Source organism: Lepisosteus oculatus, chromosome 16 (genome assembly GCF_040954835.1).
Source record: "Lepisosteus oculatus isolate fLepOcu1 chromosome 16, fLepOcu1.hap2, whole genome shotgun sequence".
Classification (NCBI taxonomy): domain Eukaryota; kingdom Metazoa; phylum Chordata; class Actinopteri; order Semionotiformes; family Lepisosteidae; genus Lepisosteus; species Lepisosteus oculatus.
Window position 1 is genome coordinate 1,777,954 of NC_090711.1, and position 19,829 is coordinate 1,797,782.

The window sequence follows — 19,829 nt, forward strand, 5'->3', positions numbered from 1 at the left end:
TCTCACTTGCGACCTTTCTGAGCTCCAATGAGAACTGATCATGAGAGGAGCACACCCGCGTCAAGGAGGAACCAGGATTTCAAGCTGACACATGGCTGTTTTAGGTCAGTAGGCACATTTATTCTGCTGTCGCAACAACTGAAAAGGTTTCCGTACAGTTGGCTGGTGTTTTTGTGTGATGTACTTACAAGGACACTTTGGAAACATCTTGAGTTTGTCTTCTTTTAAGGGAAACCAGAACTGGAACTGATGACCGTGGAGCAGCGGTCTGGCTGCCAGAGCCGAGCTCGTAAGGCGGCAGAGGAGACTGGTGGCGGCCATGTGTGCGACACAGGTTCTGTTCCAGCGGTTGGAATGTTTTCCTCATTTCGGTTTTACTAGTTGGCAAACGAGCCAGGCTTTGGAATTCTGCGAACGGATTACCCGGCTGCGGTCCAGCCAGTCAGCAGCCAACCCGTTTTACGTTGTGTCAGTCATGCTAATGTTTTTAAAAAGCCTGTTTCAGCTGCGCGGCGTTCGCTGGCAGAGGTCCTCTCTGGCCCCTTGCGGGGTTTTTTGTTCACCTCAAACAGGAGAAATGCGTTTAGAGGGCTTCTGCTGGTCCCTTAATTGTCCTATAAACCTCTTTCTTATTCTTTTACAGAATAAGTCAGTTCCCCTCCAGCTCCAAACTGATTTTACGAGCTGGACGGGGATGAAAAGCAAAGTACGGTATCTGGAAAGTAGAAAAGTTTCGGGAAGAATCCAGCCAGTTTTTCAAATCACCTGCTGCACCCACGCTTTCTCCTGCTGTTAGGAGGTTTCAGAGGCTCCTGCAATATGAATTCCGCCCTTTTTTCTGGTACACCTGTGGTTACAAATGACCTGTCCATCCGTCCGTTTTCTAACCTTTTCGTCCAAGTGAGGGCTGCAGGGGAGCCGGAGTCTATCCCAGCAAGCAGCGGCTACAAGGCAGGGGACAGCCTGAATGGGACGCCAGTCCTTCGCAGGCTAAAACATTGATGAAAAAATAGTTTTAATACCATACCTTAATTTGTTTTACAGTCATACCTATACCTTAACATGCAGCACACTGTTCATATCACTTGAAAGCCTTTTTAAGCAAGTTTCTGAGCCCGCAGGGACGCCTGCCTGTTGCCCCCTCCAGTTCTGCGTGAATAAATGGAAAGGTGGCTGGATAACAAAAGTTGAAGTTACGCCTGTGAGCTGGTTACTTTTTTTAAACCAGTGGCGTGTCTATCCCAGCTCTTCCTACAGCTCTTCCTGTAGTGTTCCCTGTATCCAAGTGCCGGAGCTCTTATCCCTAAGGAGATGCCTTTCGCTTTGTTGTTGTTGAGGTGGTTTTCATACCTAGGCCAATGGCTGTTTGATGAAGTTTAGCACTGAGCTATTGCACTGTTTTCTTGTGAAACAAGCTTTTGATTATTACAGATTAGGACATGCTAGAGAATATTAACGGAAAAAGCCCTGCATTTATAACCCTCCATATCTGTGAGAAGCTCTGCAGCAAAACTGGATTTTCATCTTTTCAGCAAAAAAAAAAACCCATTCAAAATAAGAAAATACAAGCGCAAGAGCCCTGTAACACAATGATCTTGTTTATGATGCTGTGTGGTGCTTCTTAATTGGTTTTGTAATCACTTAAATAGGATAAAAGAAATGTCTTCTGGGCATTTCTCAAGCAAGGTTAGTTTTAAGAGATGTTATTGTTGCTCTGCAGCAAGTGGGGACAGAGGACAGCTTTTACTTGGAAAGTGGAAATTAAAGAATTGATCCACAAAAACGCTCACATGTTTTTCAGTGGTGGAGTCATTCTTGCCTTAAATCATGCATCTTTGGTCAACAATGCAGTCTGGGAAAGTATGACCTCCATCTGACCTCCACCTTTCAGCTGAGCTGTTTGATCTTTTCTTCTGGCCTACTTTTGCTGAATGGCTTTTATTGTTGTTGTTGCTCTGTTAATGAGAGCAAAGGGAGAGTAATTGAATATCTATCGATTTTCAATATAATGCGTTTCCTTAGATGCCGAATGCTGTTTGAACGGGAAATGTTATCAATTGGATCTGACATAGTAATCAGGTTATTAATTTTAACACTAAAGCAACCCAAACCACCACTGTTTCCACCTGTATACATTTCTCACAGAAACTGAAACTGCATTGAAGCGCAGTAGCCATACCTCGTGTGGAGCTGATGTTAGACACTGCTTCAACTTCTTCTTTTTTGTCAATGCAATTTTATTTTATTTACAGGCAGAAACCAGAAAGGAGCTCATGTTTTGGCTCAGTGGTTCAGACAAGCATGTGTAGGCAGTATGACAGGCCCTTGTGCTCCTGAAGAGAAGTGTGTGCCTCCAGCCTCTACTGTCTTTTCAGGAAAGAAAACTACCCAGTAGAGTTTCAGATTGTTTAAATGTGTTTTTTATGTGACTTTTTTATTTGCATGTTGCACACAGATGGACCAACCCATTTTTTAAAGGGACTCTTTAGTGAAGCTGTAAGTCATTTTTAATGTCTGGACATAAGCCACCTATGCTTTTTGAGCGGCAGTCTGTGGCTTTTGGTTTCGCACTTTGTGATTTTGTGTAAAGCTTTATTTTAAAGTCGTGAGTGTGCAGTGATATCTTGCATTCATGCTTTGCCACCCTGTAGACCTTTGAGCGCCTCAGCAGTGCAGATTGTTCCTGATGAGGCAGTGTAGAGATGTGTTTTAATGAGCCATGGTGAAGATGAGAGGTCTCCAAAGGTAATGCAGTTGACTCCAAGCAGGATTCCAAGGAGTGCTGCTTTTTTTTATCAGCAGCACATTAGAGCCACATCTTTAAGACACTGGCTCAACAGCAGGACTTTGATCCAAACCCAGAGCAAGGTCTGATTTAAGTACAAACTAGTCCAGTGAGAGTCAGTCTTCCCTGTACGGTACATCAGCTTTCAGTCAAAAATGCTTCTCTGCTTAAATTATTTGTGGATTTCAGACTGGTTATTTATTCAGTCACACCAGGGCACGCACACTGAGGAGCGAAATATTATAATGATTTTAATTGCTCCATGAACAGTTATCTTCTTTCGGCTGAGCTTTCTGAAGTGCTACATTTTAAAAATTTAAAGGTGCAAGCAAGAGATTTAATATAGGTGTGGAAAAGAGACATTTTTTTTCAGCGGAATACAAATTTGGTGTTATAAATAGGCTTCATTTGTAGTGAAAATGTTACCACTTTAGTTAAAAGGTTTGTTAGTGATTCTGCCTGACTGCAGAAAGATGTCCCTTGATATTGCTGTGTTGGAAAGTGCTTTAAAGTCAAAGCCTTCTGTTTTTTAGATACTCGGTTCCTTATTTTTTGGTCCAGTTGTCTGTGAATCATCGCTTACTTTGTTGGTAAGGTGTAGCAAGTTTGCAGTAAAGCACTGCTGTCTAGTGTGTTCTGCTGGGGCTGTATGGGAATCGTTAAGCGTTGGGAAGGAGTGGAGAGCTCCTGCCTCAGTGATCACCAGCTTTTAGCCATCGGAACCAACCTGCTTTCAAAAGGCTTCCTTCCGCTACGGATCAAACCTTTCATCAGCGTGTTAAAACAGTGCAGTGTGTTGAGGAATGATAAAAGATGCACATCCGAGTCTTCATTCTTTTGGAATTTGAGCCTGGATGTGCCGTTTTCCGTGTTGCCTTTGGGAAGGGCAAGGCGGCTCTGCATCGGTGAACTGTTGTTCGAGCACTGTGGTACGACAGCGTGTGTGCTTCGCTCATGTTTGCAGTAGTGATGCTAACAGGTCTGGTGCCTTCATATCGTAGCTGCTGTAGAATATTTAACCGCTTGTATCAGGCGCAGTAACGCATTGGCTTAGCTTCTGTGCATGAAATGTGATGCTTTTGCTTTGCAATATGTAGTGTTTTTTGTGTGAAGGAGATTGTCAGTCATAAACATAAACAATGTTGAAGAAATCTCTTGAAGTTCCTTATCTCGGGCTGGTCCTGAGACAGTGTAGCAATTCCCTTATAATTATATAATGTTTTAATGTAGATACCATGCAAACGTATATATAAATACGTGAATACCCTAATACAGTTTTGGAAGGTGAGCTAAGTCATATCATTATTTACCATGAGTTGTTTGCAAAGGCACCACCCAAAAAATACTCCATCTATAATTTGTCATATTGAGCTTTAATATTTTCATATCGATTGTACAAATAAAAATGCTTGAAATCACTTTACTATGTATTTCTGAATGTGCAAAAGGGAAATGTCAAGCTGTTTACTAATAAAAACATTTATTAAAGAACACAACGTCTGGTCAGTGGCATCTGTTCCAATGCAAAAAAGTTTCAGATTGGATTTTTTTTCTTTTAGTACCCTCTGACCAGATGTCCATGCTTCCCACAAAGTCATCAGATCAAGTTTTTGTTGAAGCCTGTGAAAAGATTAAAATCCGGATTTGGTACAGATGTACAAAGAGATCTTTACCCAGCAAAACAATGACTGTCAATTACAAACCAGTGCGAACAATCAGTATACCCCACCCCTAATCAACCCACACATACACAGTTTTGATTTATACCTGTACAAAAACTTGATAAAATCACCATATGAGTCCAAATCCATCGTCGCATTAAAGTTTTTAAATCCCAATCCCAAGAGGTTAGAAGGTATGCAAGTAATTGATCTGAAAATGTCGATGTTTTATCCTAACTCTTCCACATGACGGCCAGGGGATCTTTCTGCGGAATGTTCCCCCGCTGGGGGAGCTGCGATTACTCGCTGGCAGCAGGAGGATAAAGTTACGGTGACATCAGTGAGATTGAGAGCCAGCAGCTTCCATCTCTATATATGTCGTACTGGAGGTATGTGCCTCCCCGCTCAACGCTGCCCTTTGAATTGTGCTGAGCAGGCCAGAGTCCTGCCGCCCTGACCTTCCACCCCTTCAGACTGGCACCACGCCCACCGGCGGAGCGACGCGGACCCTGCGCTACAGCACAGCTGAAACTGACCCCCGTACTTTTCTTTTGCATCGGTAAAACGTGTGCAACGGGAGCTCGTGGGGGAAAAACAAAACAAAAACAAAGGAACCCGAAACGGATCGAACCATCTCTGTACTCCCTCAAGATGGGTAAAACACTCCTGAAGCTCATGCAACTTAACACAGGAGCGGCTCAGGTGCGCTGTTAACACTGTTCTTAACCCTGAAGCTGTACAATGGGCCCCCGATGCAAAATATATATATTTTTTGGTCATTATTTTTTGAATCGGTTATTCAGTGCTGTAGCCTAGGTGGGGGAAGAGAGAGAGAGAGACACACCTTGCACCCGGGGCCAGTTGGAGCCCCCCCGCCGACTGGGTAATGCAGGGGCCGTGACGTCACCGGCAGCCTCTCTCTCACCTCCTTCCTGCTGCATCATCACTGCCGCTAGCAGCTCGAGCCGCGCTCCCCGCAACCGAGCGACCGTTCACCCCCCTCGCTCCCGGACCGACAGCCCGCCGAACCGCTCCGAACCGCCGGGACATGGCCAGGCAAGAGCAGGTCCTCCTTCTAGAGCCGCAGCACGAACTGAAATTCCGAGGTAAGGAGGAGGAGAGGCGGGCCCGAGCAGAGCCGCCCGCCCGCCCGTCTCCAGCCGACGGTGTGTGCGGTGGGCTCCTCTGAAGGCGGCGGCCATGTTGAGGAGATAAGGGGGGTGGGCGGCGCGCATAGCGGGCTGGTGTGGGCCCTTCGGTCGCCGGGGAAGACGCAGATGGAGCCGTGCCGCCGGGCAGCCTTTCGCCGGCGCGGAAGGCAGGGCTGTGCAGAGGCCCCCCGCGTTTCCTTCCCCGTCTCCCCTTCGGCGTACCCTGTTTGGTCCCGCGGCCTAGGCGTTAGGACACGGCAGGGAAGTCGTATCTGGCGCTGTGTGTGTATGTGTCCCCCCCCCCCTTTCGGAGAGGTTGACTAGGGTCATGACTCTGCCCTGAACCCCCCCAGCCCCCCACCGTCTTGCAGCGGGATCACAAGCGCCTCTGCTTCCTTGTCGCCCGGCGGCCCGTCTCCGGGGAAGCGGCCGTCTGTGCTGCAGCGCCGCCGGCTCGGCTCGGCTCTTGCACACGGTGTACAGGCCGCCTCACTCCAGCGCTTGATCTCGTTTGTGGGTTTGATTTCTTTCTTTTTGGGGGGGGGCGTTTGCGTTTTCTTGTTTTGCGACGGGCGGCCGGCCGGCCGGCCGGCTTGTGCGAAAAGGAGCGGTCATCTGTAGAGGCTAGGCCACAACAACCAGCCTTCTGAGCCTTACGTTATGAGGGATCAGCATGTCAGTCCAGCTCTGTGTGCATTTAGATGGGTGTTTAGCACGTACAACAGTCAAGCGTACTTGCAGAGATGCAGTCGTGCAGATGCTCCTGTGCAGAGATTGAAATGGTGACTGTCATATGTAAATAAACTTCTTCTTGGTGTAAGTTTCTCCCTCTTTTTAAAGCCAGCAATGTGCTGGTACAGCTTGTGGATCAGATCCTCACTCCTGGCTGGTGGGATTACAACCCACTCTGGACACTGGAGAGGAATTAGCGGTGTGGTTTTGCCCAGGGCAGTGAATAGGATGTCCCACACGTGCTCGGTGGTGACCAGCCCATACAGTGGCAGAGGCCAGGATGTCTTGGCGTGAGCTGGGTCAACAGCCCTGTCAGAACGCAAAGGGAGGTGGCTCGTGGACAGGCTGTGTCATCCCGGGGAGTCCTGAGTGACCGGGCCCATGTCGCAGCCTCTGGACAGTCCACTAGCTGGGAATGTCTGGTGGCCTCACTTGCACCCTGCACCCGCTGCGGATGTGATGGTATATAATTCCTTGAAGGTAAAAATGTGTTGCTGTACAGGTGTGCTCTTCCATATACAGACACACACCGTGTAAAAACCTGGATCTTCCCGGGGAAAAATAAAAACTTGGACCTCTAAATTCCATGGTAACATGCCGTCTTGCTGACCTCCCTTCTGCTCCTTCGGGCCATCCGATCATCGTGTGACATGAAAATAACAGCGCTTCCAAATGAGACCAGAACCAGTCGGGTCACCCAGCCATTTCTTGGAAGAGCCCGGGGTGTCATCTTTAATGGCACGCTTGGGTGGGTGGGCAGCTTGTTCTGCTCTCCCATCAGCCTCTGGGTCAAGAAGTGCCCCCTCAGTCGCTGCCTGCTTGCGTGTGTCAGACCGTGGGTATTTTATTTTGTCTGCGTGGCTTTGTAAGACTGTGTTTTAGAGTGTAGGCCTGCAGCATTTTATATGTGCATTAAGCTTCAGCCTCCAAAGCAAATAAACCTTTATCTTAATCCATTCAGATCTGCATTTATTTTTCTCACACCTGTGTGGCTCGGTGACGGTGAACATTTTTTTTTAGACGATTGAGTCCCTCTGGGACTCATCACAATTAATTGTAACACAACTGTAAAAAAATAAAATCAATTTTTTGTCCGACCTTCCTAGGTTTTTGGCAGAAGTTAGCGTTCGTGTCTGAATAAAGGAGGAATGCCGAATGTTGGTGTTGAAACCCGTTTATACTGCTCTGTTGCACTGCGCCCACTTTCTGATCTTGCCAGCACGGCTCTCTCTGCTCCCTGTTTTTAGTGCCCTTTGCCCTGTGGGGTGGCTACTGCTCTCACCCTTCGGCAGAGAATACTTTCAGGCCCTTCTGATCTGAAAATGGAAAGATAGTTTACCATCCAGCTCCTAAATCTTTTTTTTTCCCTCCATTCTGAGTCATTGATTTATCATCTGTGTCCTTCAGACAGGCTTCTTTTTGTGGTTTTCTTTTGTGCGACTGAAAACTTTTGGGGGGCTATTTTTCAAGGCTGTTGCCAAGCAGTTTCTTGTGGTTTTCTTCTTCTGTTGACATAGTGGAGATGAGAGCTCCTCCAGCGATTAGCCAGTCCAGGTCAGAGCATTTTTTCCTGAATGGAACTGCGCTGCTAATATTTGGCACAGGCCCTGCATTGGTGAACTCTCTCCCGAGAGAGCTCCATAGAATTTCCTCCAGAGAGCCACTTGAAAGATCTGCCTTGTTTTCAAGGACAGCTTTTATCGGAAATATTTTGCAGACAATTAAATGTAATTAGGTGGGAATCTAGAAAAATGTCTTTGGTGCTTCCAGTGGTTCAGGGTGTTCCAAGGAGTTTTTAAGTAATAAAGTTAAGCTGTGCAAATACAAGAAAAGCCCTTTGATGCTAGTGTGGCATTTCGGGGTACGCAGTCTCACTCACACTTCTTAACACCACTCACTGCCATCCAGGTGAGTTCCTGCCTTTGGCCCTGTCCATCATTTCACTAATTCAGGTGCACAAGAGCCAAAGAAACAGTCAGAAGCTTTCCTGTTTCTTTTCCTTTCTTGTAAATGTGTGGTTCTTGGTATGAATCTTGCAGTACTGCTTTTAACTACAGCAACAGGATCTTTCTGGTCCTTGTGAACTCGCTTATCTTTACGAACAGACTCTAAGGGATACCCCAAGGAATTCTTACTGTGATCAGCTGAATGATTCCTGGGCACCACTCTGAACCTTTCAGATGAAGAACCCGCTTCCGGAAGTCCCTTAAAGCTAAAATATGTCTGTTCACCAAACGACTGATGCCCAGGGATGTCTTCCAGCTATTTATTCAATCCAGTTAATAATCTCGATTGAAGCTGTCAACGATAACAAGGTGAAAAAAGAAGCCAGAGTTATTGCAAGAGCAGTAAATAAAATAGGCGTGGTGTCTTTGAGAGGTTAACGTGGGGCAGGTGGCCCCACGTTATGGATATCCAGGGAGAGCATTCCCCGAGCCCTGCTGCGGCTGTCCAGCATCTCATCAGCCCTCATGCGGTCTTTGTTTTCCGTCCCTTCCTGCTCGCTTCTCCTCTTCGCCCGGCGGTGCTATTGATTAATGCATTGCTCGTGGTATTGATTGGATAGAGGTGTCTGAATTGCCGACAGCAGGGAGCATGCTTTCTAACGAGCTGTACCCTAATTAGCTCCACCGGCCTGTTTTATTCAAACGGGCGGATGTGCCCGACTGGAATGTTTTCAGATCTGGACTGGTGGCTGCCACAACAGTCCGGAACAGTCTTACAGGCTGTGAAATCAATGGGTAGTCGGGTTCCCATTTCATGTGTAATAAAATATAAAAATAAGAAATCGTGAGCCTTTTTTCCCTTCTAGTCTGTACGTTAGTTGTGAGAAGTGTCTGAATTCAAGGTATGTACACAGTTATTGCTGTCGTTCTGAACATGGCAGTTGTGTTCTATTTGTGTGTTGCATTTCCTTCTGCGTTGTTTGATGCAACGGTTTTCCTTGGAAGCTTTGGTCTCTATGGCTCCCGTGAGCACAGCTGTTTGCACATGGGGCACCTGAAGCCTCGTCAGGTGGTTGACTTCATCCTGCCTGAAGGTTTTGTGTAACTGAGTTCTTCAATAATTTAACTGAGCTTGCAGGGCCTCTGTGGGAGAGCTCTGGGGAGTCTATGCGAGTATCACCAGCTGTGTGAGCTTAGGATGTGTCACTACCTACAAAAGCTTACAAACCACGAGACCTGTCCTTCATTGTGTTTAATAAACACCATGCCTAGACATCTGAAACAAAATCCTTCTTTTGTTTTCTTTGGGACCTTGCTTTTTAGTTTTTTTTTAACCTGCCTATATTTTCCTCTTTTGTGCAAAGCAAATCAGAAACAAAGCTTTCAGGCTGGTTATCTGGGGTGTAGCGGATTCAGATCCACATATTTCATGCTTGAATCCCAGTTGCTGCATCTTCTATGTTCAAGCTGTGGTGTTTTGGGTTGTCAGGTTCAGACGGCAGGGGCTGTGATGTGTGAACGCAGTGCCATGTTTCTTCATGTGTTAGATTTACAAGAAGGCTGACATGGGCATGTAGCTCTGGAACAACACAAAATGCAACATCTAGATTTCAGTGAACTCTGCACGGACGATATCAGGTCTTCCTGCTGCAGCCGGTGTGAGGATGTTGGAAACCTGCAGGCAGAGAATGGTGCTTATGCACTCCTTTGTCTTTTTGTGGGTTCGTTAGACCCCACCTCCCCTCCTCACATTAATTGAAAGGTAATATTTAATGAGCGGGATGTGGAAGAAGTGGCAGGTGGGCGTGTATGCGGCGCGGGCGCCCGGAGCACGTCCGTGCCTCTGCGCGAAGGGTCAGGGGCGCCATTTTCTCAGAGCCTGTTAACTCGTGTGTCAGGCTGTGCAGCTGGGGCTCACAGCACAGCTGCCCACCCCTGTAAGCCTCGCTGGAACTGTGAGCTTTCCGAGCGACTCAAGCAAGGGTGATGGGGGAGGAAAGGGTTAATTGCTGCTCTTTCAGCACTTTTTTTTTTTACTCCGCTGGGACCTAGTGTCTTGGCTTTCTAGTTTTTCTTCCTGCCATGGATTTTCAGTAAAGCACAGTCATTACACAGCAGTGGGTATTGAACTGAACCCTCCTTTCATGTCACATTATATGACTAAAGATAGATCTTTATTCTTTATTGCTTTTGATGTGTTAATCCAAAAACATCCAATTAATTACTTAATCCTTCACAGTAGTTTACATTAGTTTCATGCTCATTCTGGTTCTTGATGTCATGGGCAGTTTCATAAACCTTTTGGTTTTCTTTGTTCTTTTTTTGTCAAACGTGGCTATAAATGTTATTTTTTTTTACCGTGAATTTGCTTTGACTTTTTACGTGTTTACTGACTTGAGAGAAGGCAAGGGCCAGGAGTCGCCCATGCTAAATTTCCTCTGCCGTCACCACCCTCAGGTCCCTTCACAGATGTCGTCACGACCACCCTGAAGCTCTCCAACCCTACAGACAGGAATGTGTGCTTCAAAGTGAAGACGACCGCGCCGCGCCGGTACTGCGTCCGGCCGAACAGTGGCGTGATTGACGCGGGGACATCGATCAACGTGTCCGGTGAGTCCCAGTGGGGGAGGGGGGGGGGTTCTCGTCTGCGAACCCCTTTCTTCTTCTCCACTCTTCGTCTAGGGGGTCGGGAGAGAAGAGGGTTGGGGGGGGCACTTTGTTTCTTCGATTCCAGGTCGTCCGGGCACATCACCACAAAACGTCAGGAAAAATTCAGCATTTAAATAAAAGGGAGTCAGGTGGTGGTATCGTTTTGACTCCGGTTTCTGTCAGGGAGCTGTTGGTTGTGTGCGCTAGGCTCACATCCTGCTCTGCTCTGGGGCTGTCTGACCTGCTGTCAGGGTACATGTTGGCAAGCTTGACCCTGCGATGGGGCAGCAGCAGCATGGCAGCCCGGCCTGCAGCTGCCTCCCTGCCGTAAGGCCCACGCCTGTCCAGGGGACCAGGGAAGGGATCAGGTTTCCTTGCTGAGCTAGGAGAGCTATGAGCCGTCCAGGGCTCCCCTTACTGTGACGGCGTCGGATGTCAGGCAGCTCCAGCGCGTTCGCAGAGGCCGACAAACGGGCCTGTCACCCCCAAAGCTGCGGTTTCCAGCCTGAGAAACTAACACAACGTGCATCGGAGCCGTCATGTCCAGTAGGAGTTAGTCGCTTTGAGCAGAGTCTCTGGGGGGGTGCTCTGGTACACTTGGCTAAGTTGATCGTATTGACTTACTGCCAATAAGGATGGTGACAGAGATGATATGAAGTGGTGGATTTGTCTTTTGTTTTGTATTTAAACCTAAATTTCCACTCGAGGCCTCAAGCCCTGAAAGGCAAATAGAATCAAAGTTTTTAATGCTGTCAGCTTTCTGTTGTGGTATGAGTTGCATGCGAGAGGGAAAAAATATTGCTTTTATAGTGAAATGAGAAGACAGACCTAGAGACCTGGAAAGCATGAAAACGCTCCGTTATTTCAAATTAGCTGCAGGTTGCCACTGCCTTGTGGGCATCCATTAACCATTAAAACTGAGAACTTCATGAGTAACATGGTTTTTGGAGTTATGCGGCCTGTGTGTGGAAGGATATGTCGAAATTCAGGGATTCTGGTGGAGGCCAAGTTTTGTTTTGAGGAATATACATTCTGTATAGCCCCTAGTGTTTTAGAGGGGGAGTTTAACAAGGAATCTGTTTTTTCTGCTCATGCCCAGAGTTAGGCACTTGACCAAGCACTGTAAAATGCCATTTATAGTGAATGGCTTGTATAGCGTGCTTGTCTCATCCAGCGTCATTAATAATTGATGTACCCTAGCACTCTTTATCGAGGCTTCCTAAACTGGGGGCCCGCTGAAGTGCAGCACTGGCCCGGATGACATGCAGCAGCCATTCTGCAGCCCTACAGCCCCGTCACACAGCCTATCAGTTTGACCAGGTGCAGAACTGCTTCACTAGTTGAACTAAGAGGGGATTTTAAGGAGGCCAGGTTGTACAAGCACCGAGTGGAATTTAGTCAGGACACTGGGTTTAACACCAGCACCCCCCTGCCTTTACAAGCGGTGTCATGGGATTTTTAATGTTCAAGTAGTCGGGGCCTTAGTTTGACATTATTACATAATAACTTCTATCTATTGGATGACCCCTCGTCCCACCACCCAGCACTGCGGCGTTGGTTTATAGATTATGGCTCAGAGGTAACACTGCCCCCCACTAGTCCACCAGCGTGACTTACAGTAGGAACCTGGTTTAACTTGGACTCCCAGTACTGACCAGGTCCAGCCTTTGCCCTGCTTCTAAAATCGCATGACATCAAGCTACAGTGTGGTACCGTTGCTGTTGGAACACACAACAGAAACTTTGTGGATCAACGTGTTTCACTGCAAATACGTTTCCAGGGCGTGTGCTCTGCACCCTGTTAATAACATTCCAGAACTTCTTTACAAAGATGTCGGGTAGTCTGAGCTCCAAGACTCTTTTCTGAACAGAAGAAAGTGGTTACACCTGTCCAGTGAAGCGGTGTGCATGGGCGTCTTTTTCATGTGTGAAACACACCTGTTTCATAGGTGTGTTACTTCCTGCTTCCCAGTTCTAGCAACTGCTGAGCTGGGAGTTTGAGCCACAGATCAATGATTGATGTTGTCACTGTCTCCTAGGAGCCGACTAGCTACAACAAGGAAATGCCCTCTGATTCTTTTACAACTTCTAATCAGCAGATAGTAAGGCAGTCAAAATTGGTGTGATTCTTTGCTGTATTTTATATAATTACAGCTAACCACTTGTAAACATTCTTTTCCAACGTTTCTGTAGAAAACTTCCAACGCTCCACGGCTGAAACGTGTTTTCTTTCTTCTTTTTTTCGGCATGGAATAAACCTATTACTTTTTTCTTTAATGTTTTGTAACCATGAAAAGCAATTCTGATTATTCATATAGAACAGGAAATGTATGTCAAATAAACGAAAACATGCGTCCTCTTTGTGAGAAGGAGCATGGTGAAACAATTACATCTCATTTAAAAAATAGCTTTAATTTCTTCTCTGACAGTATTAACATCAGTAATGTTCTGAGGTTGCCCTTGGCAGTAGACCTGAATACTTGACACACACATCTGAAATGGAACATTGTTGCCATTTGGAAAATACCATGTTTAAATATGCCAGTTCAGATGTTATTTTTCTAAAACACTTTTACCTGGCATTAGCAATTTGGATCCCACAGAAATATCTGCAAGCCATGAGAAATTGAGAGATTTATCATTTTTGGTTGCTGTAGCAGGCCTGAAATGCTACCTTTGTCTCGGGAACAGCTTCAGCTTCATATAATGCTGTTTGGCTCTTTCTGAATGTGAGAAATTAAGTAGCACCTGTTGGCATTTGATGTTTATTTTGTGCTTAGTTATATCAAGAAAAGGGATGCAAGCCTTCAGGAAAATTAACTACAAGAGTTAAATAAAACCACTGTTGAGCAACTGAGGTTACAGAAGTGGAGAATAATCTGTCCATTATTTCTATGTCTGTTTTCAGCATTTCGGTTAAGACGAGCGAGAGAGAGTAGATTTGACTTAATTGTTCAGCCAAAATCTCCGGCTCTCTGACAGGCGATTGTAGCCAAGATCACTTAGAATCACTAAATCTGTCAAGCAGCTCAAGTCTCAAGCCTGGAAAAGTGTGGATGCAAAGCTTTTTAACAGCAGTCCATGCTGATCTTAGGGATTCAGAGTAGCTCTTGTATATTTATTTTAAGTCTCTTTACCAGTGTTGCATCTATTAAGGCTACATCATGTTCATGATGATGATAATTCACACTTATGTTTCTGGATACTCCTCTCAAAACACGGGTAATGGGGAATCCTATTACCACCACCAACGTGTAGCCCACCTGGATGATGTGACGGCAGCCATAGTGCACCGGTACGCTCACCGCCTACCAACTGTTGGTGGGGAGGGGAGCAGAGTGATGAAGCCAGTTCAGAAATGGGGATTATAGCAATGACTGGTAAAGGCCAAGGGTGAAGTTCTAGGGTGAAGCCTAGAACACCTGAGTAACGCCCTAAGGTGTAAAACTGAGGTCTTGAGTCTCAGAAGGACGGTGCCTTTTTACAGTGTGGTGTCCCCATGACAATATTGGTGTATTAGGACCCACACAGACTACAGGATTAGCATCCCCTAGTGGTCCCTGCCAAAGGTTGCAAAAATATCAAGTGTTCATTATTCACACATGGATATATATACATGCCTAAAAGATTATTCACTTAAAACACTGATAAGAGTGTATTCAGGAGTGTAAATGTTTTCAGCTCATCACGGTCAGTAGAACTGTAAGGCCAGTGTTCCATTGATTGAGGTTTAGAAAAAAGGCATATCTCCTGTTATGATCAATTTTATATGGTTTTGTAGGCTGAGAATCTGGTCTCCAGCAACGTCGTTTGATCACGTTTTGTGGCCAGGTAGTTTGTGGTCTGGAGATTGGTGTAGTCCCGTTTCACCTAGAGGGTTCCAGAATGTAGTACTTTTTCCAAAGAACGAGGACCAAAGAGCAGTTATTAAATTATGATTGTAAATTATGTTGAGCAGTTCCATGAACTTCCAAAACCAGGTAAACTAGCGACAAATCTTTGGCACTGCCAAAAGCAGCGATATTAAACAGGCCTTGGGTTTAAAACATATCTGTGTAGCTTCTTGTGTAAAACATCCAACCCATGTTGTCAGACCTAACATTTCCATAAAATCATGAGCAGCAAGAGGTGTTTTCTGTCCCCAGACGCTAAGACGATGGTTAGTCCTGCACAGCGCAGGGCGGTGCGTGTTACTTACGTCTCCGTTCTCGTGCTTAATCCTCGTTCCCGTTCCCTTGCAGTGATGCTGCAGCCGTTCGACTACGACCCCAACGAGAAGAGTAAGCACAAGTTCATGGTGCAGTCCGTGCTGGCTCCGTCGGACATGACCGACATGGAGGGCGTCGTAAGTCTCCGCGGCCACCGCTTTCCCTGAGCTCGTCGCTCCCATTCTGCGCCTCGTCGGCGTCCTGCGGGGGGGGGGGGCTGCAATTGGACGCGCCGTGGGGCCGCCATCAGCAGCTGCTTCACACTGTGGCGTTCTGCTGTTCTGTGTTTTCCATTGGTCATTGTCATCGGTCTGTCTGTTCTTTTTATCCTCTTGTCCTTTAGAGCGCCTGTCTGAAAAACAGGAAATGTGATTCTGACATGAAGATCGTTTTTTTCCTCCTGTATTAGGAAAATGACTAACTGATTAATTAACTGATTAAGGGTAATCTACCACCTACACCTGATTGTCTACGTATGGTTTTTGTATGTACAGTTAGCTCCTCTGATTGTCCCAGTGAGTTGCAGAGAGATGTGTTCGTCTCTCCTGGAGCTGCAGTGCGTTTGAAATGCCCATGTCAACTTTTGCTCTAATGTGGAAATCCTGTGGTAATTCTCAGGATGTGAACTGCTGGGCAAAACTCTCGAGCCCCCTGGTTCTAGACTCCAGTCAGCTTTAATACAGAAGAGTTGATTGCGTTTGTTGGAATGGAGCTTGTTGGAATGATTTGGCAAATCGTCTTTCTGGAACAGGTAACATAGGAGGGAAAACTCCAGTGTAGGTTCAGCTGCTTTGAGTGATACTGCGGCATCGTGGCTCCTCCAGCTGTTTTTTTAGGTTTTGCTTAAATGGGTCTCCAAATCTGCCAGTGTTGTTGAGAGAGATACTGTTTCCAGGCAGTGATTCACAACGCAGCTGCGACAGTTTATCTGTCTTCCTCTCTAATCCCAGCTCTCCGTCTTCCCCTGCAGTGGAAGGATGCGAAGCCAGAGGAGCTGATGGACTCCAAGTTGAGGTGCGTCTTCGAGCTCCCGGCAGAGAATGAGAAAACGGTGAGATGCTCATTGCCTTTGTAGAAACTTTTGTGGGGGTGCACCCTTACTGCAGGCCCTAGGGAAACATTGGTTTCGTTGTTTTCAGTAGACAGCCTGTTAATCATTTTAGTGCTTCAGATCCATCTCCCTTCTCATCTGGGATTGCTTGTCAAAATCCTTTCTGGAAGCGCTGAGACGTTCTGCACAAGGCCAAAGAGCACTTCAATAAAGCCAGCTCAAAATGAGTTAACAAAAATACTGATTCGCTTTTTTGTGTGTTGTTCAATGCCAGCCTTTAGAAATAACATGATGAACTGGTTAGGTATATTCTGTTGTCTTAGGTACATTTTTGCGGAAGTTTTTTTTTTGCGTAATTCGGAAATGACTAGGAGAGGAGAGGTGTTTGTGGTGTTGGTGAGGAGGGACAGAGGTAGATGGAGCGTCGTCTCGAAACCCTCCCGCTTCCCAGCCCGAATCACAGTGACCCTTGTTCCCTCTCCCCTCATGCAGCACGACCTCGACAGCAACAAAATCCTGTCCTCCAGCGTACTGAAGTCCGAGTCCTCCTCGTTGTCCAAGTCCATGAGCTCCTCCCTGGACGACGGGGAGGTGAAGAAGATCGTGGAAGAGTGTAAGAGGTTGCAGGTGGAGGTGCAGCGGCTAAGGGAGGAGAATAAACAGATCCGGGTACGTCGGGCTTGGGGGGGCGGACTGGGGAGGGGGGGTTGGAGGGCAGTGAGAGCAAGGGGGGGTTTTGTTTCTTCCTGGAGCTGCAGGCAGCACAGACACAGATTCTGCATTCAGAGTGAGGCCGGTCCTGCATTCCTCTCCAGGCGCTCGGGAGCTGAGCTAGGGTGAGGTCATTCAAAAGTCCAGGTGGGCCTTAACCATCCTTTCGCTCTAGAGGGTCTGCAGCAACAGAGCAGTTTAACTTTTAGAGCTCACTTTAGCCTCACACCAGGAACAGCAAACCGTGTAAAATGCCTCAGGGCACCTCACAGATTTAAAATGTATTTCGCAAGTGATTGAACTTGGTCATCCTGGTCACAGTGGCTACTGGCATAACCCAGGCTTGAACCTGCAACATCTGGGTTGCCTGGTGGGGCCGCCCTGAAACCCAGCAGTTATCGACTCTTAAACATGTGTCAGAAGCTTCTTTGTGGCTCAGAAGGCAACAGGCATCTCTTTGGAGTGTAGGTTGCGGGCCAGTTATCTCCGGAAATAACCGCTGGAGCCTGGTGGGCTTGCATGCCTGTGAGCTAACAGTGCGGTCAGTGATGGGCGATCGCTCTTCTAGTGGGTGCAACGTGTGTAAGAGGTGCCATCCATTCAGCCCTGATTCTCTCTGACGAAGCCTGTACTTGAAGTGTTCTCTGTTCCATTGAAGACTGTTGGGTTCCCCTACCCGCAGGAAGACGATGGCCTGCGGATGAGGAAGACCTCTGCGATGCCGGCTCCACACTCCTCTTCCTCGTCCCCCAGCGCCATGGTGAAGGAGGAAGGCCCCAGCACCCGCATGCTTGCCCTGTGTGTTTTATTCCTCGTCATCGGTGTGATCATAGGGAAGCTGGTCTTGTAGAGAGGGCATGCCGTATGGATTAACTTCTGGATTGGAGAATTTGATCAGAATGCCATATCACTGGGGTAGAATTGAGTCATTAAACTATGTACAATAAAAATAAAACAGAAAACAAAACAGGAAAACCATTATATAATGAAAATGTCTCACAGGTCTTGCCTTTTAACTGTTTCCCTTCTTGGCCTCCTCCCCAACTTGCACAGATAGTGATGATAATATGGGGGAATTATAACTTGTACAGTTATAAAGAAATGTATTAAAAAGAAATTCTAATAATGGTAACAATAATAAAAAGAGCAAGGCTTTTTCTAACACCAGAGAAATAATCTGACTGATTGTAATATTTAGTGGAATTTATGTGAATGTTTTAATCATTGCTTTTTTAAGACTGGGATGTCAGATTTTGTGACTTTTTGAAAAAGTGAGTGGGACTGTGGTGGGAGGAGTGCTGGGGTTGGCCGTGTCTGTGTAACACCTGCAGGCTAACTCCTTTAAAGGATGGGGGGAGATAAATGTCCAGATAGACTTCCAATTAGGGGCGTGTGCAGTTTGGTCCTCTGTGATTACGATCAACAGTGTGCAATGCTGCAGAGAGCGTTTCAGTTTTATTTTTGTTTTTTGCAAGTTCGTGTTCTTCTGCAAGAGGTCTTTTGGAAGAAGCGTTATTGATGGTTTGATATTGTCACAAGAAAGCGAAACCTTTGTCGTTTTTCAGAAAAGGCTGCAATCGCCGTTTCTTCCAGTGCTTCTCTTCTGGGATATAGTGCAAGTCGGTTTAATTTTTGTATCTCCTCTGTAGTTATTTTCTGTTTTAGGATTTTGCACTTGAGAGTTAGCTACTTTACAAAGTGTCAGACAGCCGAGCTTCACCGCTGGTAAGCATGATTGGTTAAAAATTAAGAACGGTTTTTTAAAGAGTTATGCTCTTTGCAACCTACTTTCGCAAGTTATTTTACATAACAAACATTTAGCATCACTGATTGGAAAGGTTTGGTTTTTGCCTTGTTTTTGCTTGGTGTGGTTGTCACAGCATTAAAAATAATAGAAGAATGGGAAAAGTTAGTCTTTGTTCTGAGATGCAGCTTTCTGATGTCATTGAGAAACCCAATTTACAAAACAACATATGGCTTTGTACCATTTAACTTGGAAGATGCTGTGAACCAAAATCCTCCCAACTTTCCAGGCAGATGAGCACTGAGTTTTTTTCCTCCTGTATCATATAGCATTGTATATGGGGAATAGGGGTTGAATCGTCCACTTTATGTAGTTTTAAAAAACTGCAGCATCACTTCTGACTCAGTCTGTTATTCTAATTTATGCTCGTACCTTGTTAATCAGCTACAGTATGAATTGTTCAGGTTTTAATCTAATGTCACAACAGCCATTATTGTATTATAATTAAGAAACATTTTCATGCACTATGTGTAAATTGGGTTATCCCTACAATATTTTAAATAATATATATAAATATATATATAAATAAACATTATCTAGCCATGGTTAAGGTCTTGAAATCTTATGGGTAGTTTAGTTTTTGTGTGTGTGTGTGCGTGTGTGTCAAAGACATTTTTGAGCAAAATCATTCACCATGACAAATTTAGAAATCTTGAAAGGGACCATTTCTTGTCTATCTAGGTTTAGTTTTTTTTGGGATTTATTTGTTAACAGGATGATGCCTAAAATCCACACTAATTTTTAATGTTTCATCTCACGGTTGCATACTGTAAAATTATTTAAAAAAAGAGAACTTGCAAAATTGTTTGTTGCTGTGGGGTGGGGGGGAGGTTGGGTGTAGGAAAAACTTTTTAACCCCACCTGGGCAAAAGGTGAGTGGAGATGCACTTGCTGCTGAAAGGGGTGGCTCTGTGGGCCTGTCCTGACCACCAGGGCTGTAGACACTAAACAGACCTGAAATGACACTTCTGACCATCACCATGATGTAATCACAGCAATCAGGCAACTGTTTTCTATGTACATAAATAACAATCTAAGAAGTTAATATTCGTAGTAAACTAGTCTATGGCGTCAAAACCAACCCTGTTGGACTATGTAGCATCTTAATAAATTAAATAAAGCCCCAAACGTA

General features: G+C 45.9%; 1 protein-coding gene across 2 annotated transcripts; it reads left to right on the forward strand.

Annotated features, from left to right (window-relative positions):
* The first annotated feature begins 5,381 nt into the window (after positions 1 to 5,381).
* Positions 5,382 to 19,829, forward strand: vapb (VAMP (vesicle-associated membrane protein)-associated protein B and C). Of its 2 annotated transcripts, none has more exons than XM_069179507.1 (6): positions 5,382 to 5,552; positions 10,733 to 10,885; positions 15,165 to 15,268; positions 16,102 to 16,182; positions 16,675 to 16,851; positions 17,552 to 19,829. In XM_069179507.1, the coding sequence occupies exons 1-6, from the start codon at positions 5,495 to 5,497 to the stop codon at positions 17,741 to 17,743; spliced, it is 765 nt and encodes a 254-aa protein (XP_069035608.1). In that variant the 5' UTR covers positions 5,382 to 5,494; the 3' UTR covers positions 17,744 to 19,829. The 2 variants fall into 2 exon arrangements, with proteins under 2 accessions (XP_069035608.1, XP_006639720.2); XM_006639657.3 differs by having other exon boundaries at positions 5,385 to 5,552; positions 17,576 to 19,829.

Coding starts and splice junctions, on each gene's coding strand:
- vapb (XM_069179507.1), top strand. CDS start 5,495: ATGGCCAGGCAAGAGCAGGTCCTCCTTCTAGAGCCGCAGCACGAACTG. Junction 5,553..10,732: donor GCACGAACTGAAATTCCGAG/GTAAGGAGGAGG, acceptor CACCACCCTCAG/GTCCCTTCACAGATGTCGTC. Junction 16,852..17,551: donor AGGAGAATAAACAGATCCGG/GTACGTCGGGCT, acceptor GTTCCATTGAAG/ACTGTTGGGTTCCCCTACCC.